The sequence below is a fragment of the Macrosteles quadrilineatus genome, unplaced genomic scaffold, assembly GCF_028750875.1.
Source record: "Macrosteles quadrilineatus isolate MER2022 unplaced genomic scaffold, UCM_ALF_1.0 Scaffold_5__1_contigs__length_97177068, whole genome shotgun sequence".
Lineage (NCBI taxonomy): Eukaryota > Metazoa > Arthropoda > Insecta > Hemiptera > Cicadellidae > Macrosteles > Macrosteles quadrilineatus.
The window spans coordinates 85,986,947-85,999,413 of record NW_026542598.1 but is presented as its reverse complement, the minus strand read 5'-3'; the positions used below and the strand labels follow the sequence as shown (position 1 = coordinate 85,999,413).

At 33.7% G+C, this 12,467-nt stretch overlaps 1 protein-coding gene across 1 annotated transcript in view; it reads left to right on the top strand.

The window, feature by feature from the left end:
• The first annotated feature begins 565 nt into the window (after positions 1 to 565).
• LOC128994427 (methionine aminopeptidase 2-like) overlaps positions 566 to 12,467 on the top strand; it is a 43,516-nt gene continuing 31,614 nt past the window's right edge. Inside the window, exons 1-2 of the mRNA XM_054418987.1 lie at positions 566 to 852; positions 5,275 to 5,499. Of these exons, the coding sequence (XP_054274962.1) occupies positions 708 to 852; positions 5,275 to 5,499 (370 nt within the window). The 5' untranslated portion in view covers positions 566 to 707. The remainder of the gene's footprint in view (positions 853 to 5,274; positions 5,500 to 12,467) is intronic.

Below are 12,467 nucleotides of genomic sequence, written 5' to 3'. Positions count from 1 at the left end.
AGAGAAATTGGGAAATTTTGTGTTTTGAGGGTCAAAAATTAGAAAAACCATTTATTTGTTACCCCTTAAAACCCCGTTCCCATGGTTCGGTCCGATCATGCTGGTTCGCGAACTCATTCAAGTTTATCCCACCTTACACCTTAGAACCAAATTTTATCAAAATCGGACAAAAACTACTCAAGTTATCGCGTTCACGGACGTATATATTATATATATATATATATATACATATATACAAATTTGAACGAGTGAAGTTTTTGGCCTCTGGGGCCATCGAAATGAAAAAGTAAATCGGTCCCGGCCCTCCTAGGTCTTACCGTGCCGTGCCACCTACGGTAAAAGCTACTTCCCTATAGAGAAATTCGCTAACAGGCCATTTCGATTTCACAGTAATTTAGCAAACATTTTCGTATCGATCTTTATACGGTATATTTACAACAACAAAGAATTCAATTTTCAATTTTTACTGTTGGCTATGTTGTTCTATTTTAGTCTGCCGCAATCATAATCAACAAATCAACTGAGCAACAGATGTTGTTTATTTTTGTTCTCAATTATCTCAAACATTAATTTTCATCCAGCAGATCTTCCTTCTTTCCGGCGTGGAACTGTGGAAGTTGAAAATTCTGAGTGAAAGGTGAATTCGTATTAAATTGGTGCTTGACATAAATATTTTTATTGTTTACACTATTAAAACATAGAAACCAATGGCTGCCGTGCTCGATGAAGTTGGCAAGTCCGCCGAAAAGCTTGTAGATGACATTGCAAACGATGAAATTGACATTGAAGGAGAAGATGGTGCTTCAGAAGCTTCTAAGAAAAAGAAACGCAAAAAGAAGAAAAAGAAAGCAGGTAAATAGTTTGAAGCTTTCCTAGATTGTAATTTAATTACTTTACTTTACACTTTACAAATAACATAGCATGAGGCTACATTTGGGCCATCTCAAGGAACCAGCCTAGGACCCTACCTACAATGGTCTAGGTTAGTCCACAGATCCTCCAATACCGAATTTCCTGGTTTTAAGGCTTCAGAGGGCCTACCATTCATTCACAATAACTTGCATTCAAAATTATGTTAAATGGTTTAAAATGGACACTAGGCCTAACTTTATGTCCTTGACTCCTGGTTTTTAATAAGTGATTCATTCTATAAGGAAGCTGCCATCTCATCTGAGTACCTAACTTACAGTTCCACTGATAATTGTATTACCATTTTTATATCATTGGATGAAATATACCTATTTACCTAGATATCTTATCGTAACTTACATTGTTTTTTACGTGTTATCGATTAGGCTAACTTATATCACTCTGCCTTAACTTATCTCATGACTGTTTACCAAACCCTCTTTAACAGTCTTATAACATCAAGTTACTGCTTGGTCCTGTGGGGTCACTGTTCAGCTGTGCATCAGGTTCTACTAAGTTACTGCAAAAGATGGCACTTCAGGTGATTACCATGTCGTCCGATTAATAAATTAATATTTCCTGGCTTTGATTAAGTTAAGTCGATATCGACTTACGGTACCTATACCTGGAAAAAGTATAGGCTAAGTTAGTATCAGTATGGAAAACTGGAAAATTCAGGGAATTTTATTTTCCAAATTTAACTTAGGCTACCAACCCTGGTATCACTCTAAACTTTCACGCTGTGCTAACTTACTTACGGCATTTGGTTTAACTCGCAGTGCTACTATAATAGTCGCCGTAGGTGGTTTAAAAGTCACGTTTTGCAAGGTTTTGATTAATTCCAAATAAATGGTTAAAAACGATCGTAGGCCTAAAATGGAATAATTTTTGTAGAAGTTTTATAAGATAAGATTCTGTCTTGAATTTTGTTACATAATAAGGATCATTGTATAACTTAGGCTAAGTGAGCACTAAAATAAACAAAAATGTCTTTCAAAGTCAGTTGCACCATGTACGCATCACAAGATTGCCAAAATGTTTCAAAAAAATCACTTGTTGGTTTGTCCAAGACTAACAATCAATCTCCAGTGGCAGACTTACCTAGACGGCGCCGCCCCTAGGCCCGTTCGACTGGCCGCCCCTTTGTGTTTCGCAAAAAAGGAAAGGAAGTCTCTCTCTCACGCTTTTCCTTTGACAGTGTGCAAAATGCTGCGTCACCACTCATGACGTTTTTCATTTTTCACTCATTATTATTATTTTCTCCATGCATATTTAAGTTACAAAATTCAAATGACTAAAAAAGTAAAACAAACAAAAGCGGTTCCAAAAAAAGTAATTTTATTACGTAAATAAAATAAATAGGGCCTGTTATTAGGCCTAATACACTTTACATTTTAGATTAAATAAACATATTGTTCTGCCAAAACAAAAATAAATTATGACTGCTCTTAACACATCCACTGTATCATTGCAAAAATGTAATAAATAAAGCCTATTTATATTTTGATTTAATTATGAGTAGCCTACTTTAATCAACAATTAATAAAATGGGCGAAAGTTTGAGCCATGACTTAATTGTCTTATTTACTAACCAACATGTTCACATGCGGGTTAACAATAAAACTCACTATAGGCTACTGAAAGATTTTAAATTTAACATTCAAAACAGCTAAACAATAATTTTACTTATAATATAACTGCCACTAGAAAAATACAACACAGGTACTGGAAATGACACACTGACAGTGGTCGCTAGTCGCAGTCGTATGTCTGCCTCTGCACGTCGCGACATGAACGTGAGTCATCTTCACCGCTAAGGCTACGGCCACACAGTCATTTTTTCACGCACGAACATAGCGTAAAACACACGTATATGAGTAGCATTAAATGTTTTTCTGCAACAGCGGGCGCCTATTCCTTTCAATGCTACTTTAATTTTTCACATGTTTTCAAGCTGCATTTTCGCTTGAAAAATCACCCATGTGGCCGCAGCCTAACTACCACGCGCCCGCCGCTGCGCCGCTCGTCACCCGCTGATGCGCCGCCCGCCACATACCGCGGCCGGGCACCCCTCAACGGCAGGCGCCCCTAGGCACTACCCTAGTGTTCCTTATAGTAAATCCGCCACTGTCAATCTCTGTTGGCCAACAACTAACAAGTCGAGCTTTGGTGTGATTTTACTATACCGTATCTGTTTACATCGTGATTATAAGTTTGTAAATAATTTTCTGTTTGGCAATTATTTATTGTGCCTTTTTGACTGAAATGTGACAGTACTTTTAGAAACCTGAGGCACTATTTTTAGCCAGTTTTTGTGAACATTATTGACTGCTCACCAACAACGAGTATCGCGGGTGTGACTGTGACCTCATCACTACGAATCATATTTATTAGTTTTAAATTTGTAGGCCTACATATTTAGCCTGTACATTAAACTGTTTCTTGTGCGTAGACTTACTAAATTGGAGGATTGGCACATTACTTCATTTAGCCTGTTTTTGAAACATTTCGTCATAGTGAACAAACAATTTGACCGCCACATGAAAAAGGCACAGCAGCATTTCATGTAACTTAAAACACTGTAAAATATTTATTTATTTTTATTTGCCTTTATAAGTATATATAGTATATTCATGTTGGAGAATAAATTTACTTTCATTTTATATAGTTGGTATTTGGGTATTAAATTGTTAAGGTTGTGAAGATTGTAAAAATCAGTGGCAGCCGGCAGCTGGTTGTAATTTTAATTGTAACAAATTTGATCCTAGTTTTGCCTTTCATCATTGAGACTGTTTAACTCTCGCCCAATAATGAAGGATAGTTGAGAACAGTTTCAAACCTTTAAAAAAGCTAGCTTCTGAATCTTCCCAGGATTAAACTGGCAACGCTCCGATTGCTGGGTGAGTAATGTTTAGCTACTCAGCTTAGAGTGCAGTGTTGCTGTTGTTTATTTTGTGAAACTTCAATAACTTTTTTTTTGACGCCAGTGGCGTTTTTACAGAAAAGGCAATGTAGGTACACTGTACTAAAATAAAGGTTTTTAGGGAAATCTGCCCAAACCCTTAACTTATGTGTTGTGGATGTGCCCGGAATAGTATCCGTAAGTTTATTTTACAATTAAAACAACCAGTAATTTAGGCCATTGTTTCCCCTTATCCGGTTTTATGGTGCAGCAATTAGGTATGGTAGTTCATCAAAGCACATACAATTTATTAACAGATAAAAGAGAAACATAGTTGGTAGGGCTATGAAAACCAGGTAATAATAGGCAGCATTCATTGAATCAGGTCACTGATTTTACAATAGGATAAGAAGTTTAATTGCAGTCAATTATACCAGCTATTGCAACATTGTTTTAGAGTTTCAAGTTACGTTAAATAGCATATTACAGATGTTAGCAGTTTTGTTTTCCTTAATTGGGTATTTATAGGTTTTATTTTTATATCATTATTGTTATGGATTTTTCAATAGACTATTTTAATTAGCCTGTATGTCTGGATATGTAATGTAGCAGTCTTCAGCTAAACGCTTAGTGATTATAGTGCTATAGTGATAATACTTATTACCAAACGCCTTACTTAATTGTTTCTAATTAGTCATCCAACTTTTATTTAAACAGATGGGACTGAATAAGCCTTGTATTTGGTATTTAATTTCACGAGGTTTTTAATTTATCAATAGGCCTACTAAACATTGCCTCGCTGGGTATAAATTGATGTTAAACATTTTTTAAATAGGCCTACAACAAAAGTTTGGTTTAAAAATGTCACCACACCCCACATATTTTTTTACCCACAGTATTTTAGGCCTATCCTAGATCCAAATTTTTGTCTAAAATTAATGTTGAAACTTTGATTAAAAATTTTATTTAAGACAGCTGTAAAGTAAAGGTATCCTCAACTTCACATTTCTCCATTTAAGTGAGGAAAGGTTTTATGAAAAATGACAGGTGGTTTTTAAAAGACATTTTTCACAAATTTTCTCTTCACACAGCTGTAATCCCTTGCCATTACTGAACAGTCTTTAGGTTTTATCTTATCATAATTCCAGAAGCTTGCTTTTTGAAAAACACAAAATATTTCCCTAGGCTAAATGTCACAAATAATATATTAGTTTGTATCAATCCTGATAAAAAGTTTCTATAGATTTTTTATTTCTGCTATCCTTTATACAGAAAGATTGGATGTGCTGTTTCAACATGATAAAATTTATGTTATAATGTAAGACCTAAAGTCAGTTTATGAACAAATATAATCAAATGCATTGTTTTAATGCAGTCAAGCTGATAAAAAGTTACCTTTTGATTTGTCATGTTTTTCGATTTTGAATCTTTTATTTCAGTCATCCAAGCAAGAAATGTTTTAGGTGCTGGTGAAGCTTCGGCCGATGTGCCTGGGGACGGAGGTGATACGGCGGAAACTTTAGCTGATGATGTTAGCAACCTAAAAGTTAATGGAAACAAGGAGACTGAAAATGCAGAAGACGGAGGCAATGCTGAGACCAAGAAGAAACCTAGAAAAAGGAATAGAGGAAAGGGAAATAAACAGACTGACCCACCGACTGTTCCAATAGCTCAACTTTTCCCTGATGGTATGTGTGATCAGTAGCTATCAGATAGAAATATGTATTTTTAGCCTAAACTATTTTGTTACTAATAGCTTTATATTCTCATTAATTTCAAAATGGGTTGGTGGGGTGTTAGGTTTCTGGTAGTTAGTGTCTCAGACTTCAGCACGAGATTGTCCGGTTCAATTCATTTTCTTATTCAAAAACATTTGAGAGGTTCAAATCACTTTCCCCCGTGTTTAGTGAGATACTTTCATGCAAAACGTCACTGGATTAGACACTGAGAAACACTTTTATCAGAATGTTAACCCTTTCAGTGCTATGGAACGATATATCGTTGTTTTAAAAAAACCCTAAGGGATATAGGGTTTTTACCTCTATATTCCAAAGGGATATAGAGAGGAAGGTTATTTAAAAAAAAATAGCAAAACGGCCATTGGTGACCTGCATGTTCATAGGATACACTACCAACCACTTAGCTAAAAGATTCGCCCAATCCGATGATTTCGAGGTGTATGTCTAAACCAAGGATTATGAACACCTCACTATGCCCCAGTGGTTGTAGTATATCGCTACAAACACACAGGTCACCAATTATTTGCCACACAGGACGGGATTCGAACCCGAGCAGACGAATGCCACTGGCCAAGTGACACACGCCCTAGCCTTCTCGGCTATCTGTGCTTGAAGACTGGGGAGTCAAAACCCGGTATTTAAGCTGTCGCCACCGATTGCGAACAGATGGCGCTGCAGATGGTTGTTCAATGCGTTACTAGGTAGCAGCACCAGCTAGTCACAGACTATTTAGATGCAATCTTTTAGTTTTAGTAGTAGTAAATGTGTTCCTGAGACTTTGCTGCAAAACATTAGTTTCCCTAAAATTGCTATATTACAATAACCTCGTCCAACTAAATCAGGGTTAAATTCAATACGGTATTACATTGTAAACTATATGTCTTTTGATTTTGTGAGATTTTGGTTTCAAATAATGCTATCAGAACATAAAAATGTATAGGAAAACCAGGAAAATTACAAGTTTTATTTGATGTTTACTACAAATACCGGGATTTATCTTTCTTATATATTTTCTTATTGTGTTATTATTCAAAATTAGCCTAATTAATAGATGAGTGAACGAAGTGAACGAATCTATGTATCGTGTATAGCGGAGTCGGAGAAAAGTTGTCCGCTTGTCTGTGAGTGAGTCCGTGTGTTCGCGTCAAATCTCAAGAACCGTTGCACTTATAGCGTTCAAATTTTGCACAAATAATTATGACACCAGTGGGAAGACGCCATTAAAATTCTAGACGATTCCGCTCAGTAGTAATTATAAAACCCGAAAAAAACATTTTTAAATTCGTCCCATAAGAATAACATTAGAAGCTACCTTCTTCTTCTTTTTATTTGTTTACATTTTGCGACCAACAATTTTGTTGTCTACTTAAGACAGAGAGAACGACTTTTCCTCTAAGCTCTTTCATTCATGGAGTAAAGAGTTTGACGTCTATGAATATATGCCATTATAATTTCACAACTTTTAGAATAATAAACTGAACTTTACTATACCTATTAGTCGGCGTTTGTTGTATACAGTTTATGTACAGTAGAAAAATAATAGTTTTCTCTGATAAGTTAATTGATTTGCCTACCATAAATAATTTGTTAGGGAACTGATTAAAACACAAAGTTAATGTACTGATAAACAAATTAATTCTCATCAAAAAATAAAATTATAAATGTTCCAAATTTTAACAAAAGATGTATAGTTATAAATAAATCGCATTAAGTATAAGCAAAATCATTGATAAAAAGTTTACGATGCATACAGGATACGAAGTGGCCACCTCACGTTTATCAACCGAGTACGCTATCCACTACACCACGAACAATTTTAAAATCAATGAGGACGATACGGTTGTGTTGTTCCTAGATCCCAGTAACTAGCCCGGCAACAATACTGGCAAACAGATGAAGAACTTTCCACGATCCCAGTGGCTAACCCGCTTCAACAATTACTGGTACAGCTGTTGTGCATACATCGGGTTTTGTTTGAATGTTGCTATTTGAATGTTGGATTGTAGAGTACTACCATTATACAACAGAATCCAGAAAAATTCTTCATACAAGAGGTAAGTTAATAATAATAAATATAACAATAAGACTCTTTATAGCTGTTTGTTTAATAATACAGGTTGCTACAAAATTAATAACAATCTGTCCTTTGTGGCATACTACATTACTTAGTGAAATTCCTGCCGATGGATTAGGCTAATCGTTGCGTACACGTTGAAAACAATTAATTATTGTTAAATAAGTAACTTACTAGGCCTAGGCCTTTTTAGACCTGAAAATACAATGTTGATTTTACTTACTTAAATCGTTGTGGCTTTGGTTTAAGTTAGAGGTAAGTTTTTAAGCTATATAGACCATAAAATAAGAAAGGACTTAGCATATTTGTGTCCACTTAGATCAAAATGAATAACCAATTAAATTAAACTTAGGCCTATATGCTTTGTGGTTTAATTCATAAGTATTAGATGTAAGGACGTCGTTTGAAAAAAATACAAGGCCTAGCCTACCACCAATTTATCTACACTTACTAATACGTACCAACACTACACACTATTGCATAACATTAAACCTTTTATTAGTCTACAAATAAGTTGATAGGTTTCACTGGTTTAAGTTAGTTTAAATAATTTTACGAATCGATTACCTTAAGTAACTTAGCCTATAAAGAAAACCTATGTTAACTTAGGCTACCTTTAACAGTCTGTCTGGGAAATGATTAAAAACGAAGTTAATAACAAATTTTTCTGTTCATAAAATACAATTGTAAATGCCTCAAATTCTAAAAAAAAGTAGCCAACAGTAAAGAATAAATCACATTCTAAACAAAATTTTTGTCAAAAAGATAACGCTGCTGATGGGACTCGAACTCACACCTCTAGGTTGTCAGCCGCGTACTCTATCCATTACGCCACGACCACCGTTGGCTTACTATCCGTATCGTTGCGCTAATGGTGTTCCATAAAAGAATTGTGCTGGTTATACACGTTCATATTCATGTTCACATATTCTTTTATGTGAATCAAATGTACCATATGACTTTGGATAATGCAAACAGGCATTTCAATAATGTGAACATAATATACCATTGACTCGAGTAATTTTGTCTATGGTTTTACCTTTAGGCCTAAGTCAGGTATTTATCAGATTGTCAACATGAATTATGATTTTACTGTTCATCTGTTTACGTAACAACTTCAATAGCCTATGTAACCTAAATTTACTTGAAATCTCAGAATTTAAATTATCACATGCACTGAAAAATCAGGCTGAATATCCATTCCATGTTGACAGACTATTTTAAACAAAATTATGCTAGGTAATCAGTTAATTATTACTCCTACACTCCATTTTATTTCATGGTTTAATAAAGCTTAAAGGTCATGTTACGAAGATGTACAGTACCATATTGGTAAGTATTACATTTATTTGCCCATACAATTGACACATACAACAATAATCTTTGTAATATTAAGCAATTAGTGTGTCTGGTATTATTTATTGTTTTCGAGTTTGTTACATTAAAAACTAATAGAATTCAAATGTTTTTGGTGTAATGATACAACTAGATGCCTCGAATGAAGAAGAAAACAAACCAAACTAAGCAAAATGAAAAGGCTCGATTGCGAATGCAAAAGTTAAGGTAAGTGTAGGTAGAGTTTTACATTTCACAAAGAATATTTATTAAAACTTAAAATGATTCATGGTGGCAATAGAAGTGTTGCATATTTTTTCTCATAGGCCTATTCCTCTCACTCTCACATTTGCAGTCGCCTATTACACCAAGTTAATTTATTACACATAAGCTCCAAATAAACAGTGAAAGATAATTATATAAGAATGAGAAGGTCCTTCTCATTCTTATGAGAAGGACATTTATAAGTTGCCCAATTTCGGACGATATCTTATAATCACGAATGTAAACTTCGTACTTATTTATCTAAATAACACAACATATTAGACAAGCATATTAGTTGAAAGTTATCTATTGATTATAATTCCAGATCTTGCGAGACTCCAGATCAGGCGTTTCATCGCCGAATAAAAAACGCACAGCGAATGGCCATAAAAAGGTACGTATTATACTCAACGCTTTTGTTGGAAGTGAAAAGTTATTAGGTATGTATCTTTGGAAATTGCCCATATTCGTTTTCTTATGTTTACTTTTTAAGGTACATAAAGAATATTACTATTAAATTATACAGTCAAGGGGTATATGTTTGTAACAATTTTTTATGTTGATAATTCTGGATGGTTCAGTTAATGAAACAAACTAGATTTGCATCTTTGGTGATAATAACAATAAAACTGCCATATTAAATTATAAGCTACCTAACAATCATTGCACAAAGCATTTGCACGTACAGTATCAGAAGACGATTTCTAGCCCAAATAAATTACATTGAGACTGTTTTAACAGCTTATCTCATCTGTGTTTTCCCAGACTTCAGCCTTACTATAGAAACTACAATTACAAAAAATTCATACAGGGGAAATTTGTCAAAGTTTTTATGGTTCCACGCTTATGTCTTACCATGCTATAAATGGCTTCTTTCCATAGGGAAAAATCCCAAAGTAAAAGTTTAAACTCCAATCTTGAGCTAAACCAACGGTACTGCTATGAAAATTCTACAAATAATTCAAGGACTTTAGTTTTCATACTATAATGAATCTGACTTGTCCCTTTACATGTCATTATTATGTAATTGCTTTTGTGTAATACCTCTAATATATACAAAGAAGATATAACAGTTAATCAATTTTAGGGCTACTGAGACACCTGAAGAACAGTCAAGGAGAAGAAAAACAGAGGCAATCCTTAAAGCCAATATCAGGTACACAGTTAAATATGAACATTAATTGTAAAACAAAAAAAACATTAAATAATGCAAGATTTGCATATGAAATTAAACTAACCATGTATACGCAATATTTAGTATCCTGATTATTACACACAAAATACAAATAAAATGTGAATAACAAATATTTTGAATGTGATGAATGTTGCCCATATCTAAAGCATAAATTATATAATCATGAATGGTTATATGTATTAATTTATTTATATATTTTATACAAATAACATTTTTGAATGCTATTTATTGATTATTCCAGAACTAACGAGACTTCAGATCAGGCGTTTCACCGACGAGCATTACATGCGCAGCGGATGGCCAAAAAAAGGTAAGTATTATTTTCAATACTCTTGTTAGAAGTGAAAAGAATTTTTATTGTATATTTGGAATTTACCCATACCTTTTTCTAATGTTTACCCTTTTAAATGAACAAAAAGAATACTACCGTTATAATTACACAGTCAAAGGATATGCTTATGAAGTTTTTTTTATGTTGATAATTTTGGAGGGTTGAGTTAAAAATTGATTTGCACCTTTGGTGGTAATACTTAAAACTGCAATATTAAATTATAAGCTACCTTACAGATCATTGCACAAAGCATTTGCATGTACAGTATCAGAAGATAATTTCTAGCCAAATAAAATTGCATTGAGACCGTTTTAACAGCTTATCTCATCTGCGTTTTTCCAGGCATCAGTCTTACCATAAGCTACGATTACAACTTCTTCATACAGGGGAAATTCGGGCATAGTTTTAAATGGTTTCGTGCTTATGTCTTACCAAGCTATAAATAGCTTCTTTCCATAGGGCAAATCGCAAAGTAAAATTGTTTAAAACCAGCAATCTCGAGCTAAACCAAGGTTAACTGCTATTAAAATTCTGCATACATTATATAATCATGAATGATTATATGTAGGTATTGATTTATATATATATTTTACACGAATAAATTTTTGAATGCTATTTATTGATTATTCCAGAACTAACGAGACTTCAGATCAGGCGTTTCACCGCCGAGCATTACATGCGCAGCGGATGGTTATAAAAAGGTAGGCCTAAGTATTATTTTCAACAATCTTGTTAAAAGTGAAAAAGTATTTTTATTGTATATTTGAATTTTACCCCATACCTTTTTCTAACGTTTCCACTTTTTTATGATCAAAAAGAATACTACCGTTATAATTATACAGTCAAGGGGTATGCTCATAACGATTTTTTATGTTGATAATTTTGGAGGGTTGAGTTAAACAAACCAGATTTGCAACTTTAATTTTACCAGTAATACAGTTGATTAAAACTGCAATATTAAATTATAATCTACCTTACGGATCATTGCACAAAGCATTTGCATGTACAGTATCAGAAGATAATTTCTAGCCAAATAAAATTGCATTGAGACCGTTTTATATAACAGCTTATCTCATCTGCGTTTTCCCAGGCATCAGTCTTAAAGCTGCGATTATAACTTCTTCATACAGGAGAAATTCGGGCATAGTTTTAAATGGTTCTGTGCTTATGTCTTACCAAGCTATAAATGGCTTCTTTCCATAGGGCAAATCGCAAAGTAAAATTGTTTAAAACCAGCAATCTCGAGCTAAACCAAGGTTAACTGCTATTAAAATTCTATAATTAATACATGGATTTTAATTTTTATACTACTGTATAATCATTCTGACTTGTCCCTTTACATGTCATTATTATGTAATTGCTTTTGTGTAATACCTCTAATATGTACACAGAAGGCATAACAGTTATTTAATTTTAGGGCTACTGAGACACCTAAAGAAAAGTCAAGGAGAAGAAAAATAGACGCAAACCTTAAAGCCAATATCAGGTACACAGTTTAAATAATAACATTAATCGTAAAACAATATGATATTGAATAATTTAGTATTAGCAAAAACGCAAATAGAATTTATTGCGTTAGCGTTATTACACTATTTCATAACGTAATTCTATGAACTATGAAATTAAATGGCTGATTACTTTTCCATTATAATTTTGACAAATTAATAGACGAAATATAAAATTTGAAATGGGCATATATTTGATTTAAACAACAATCT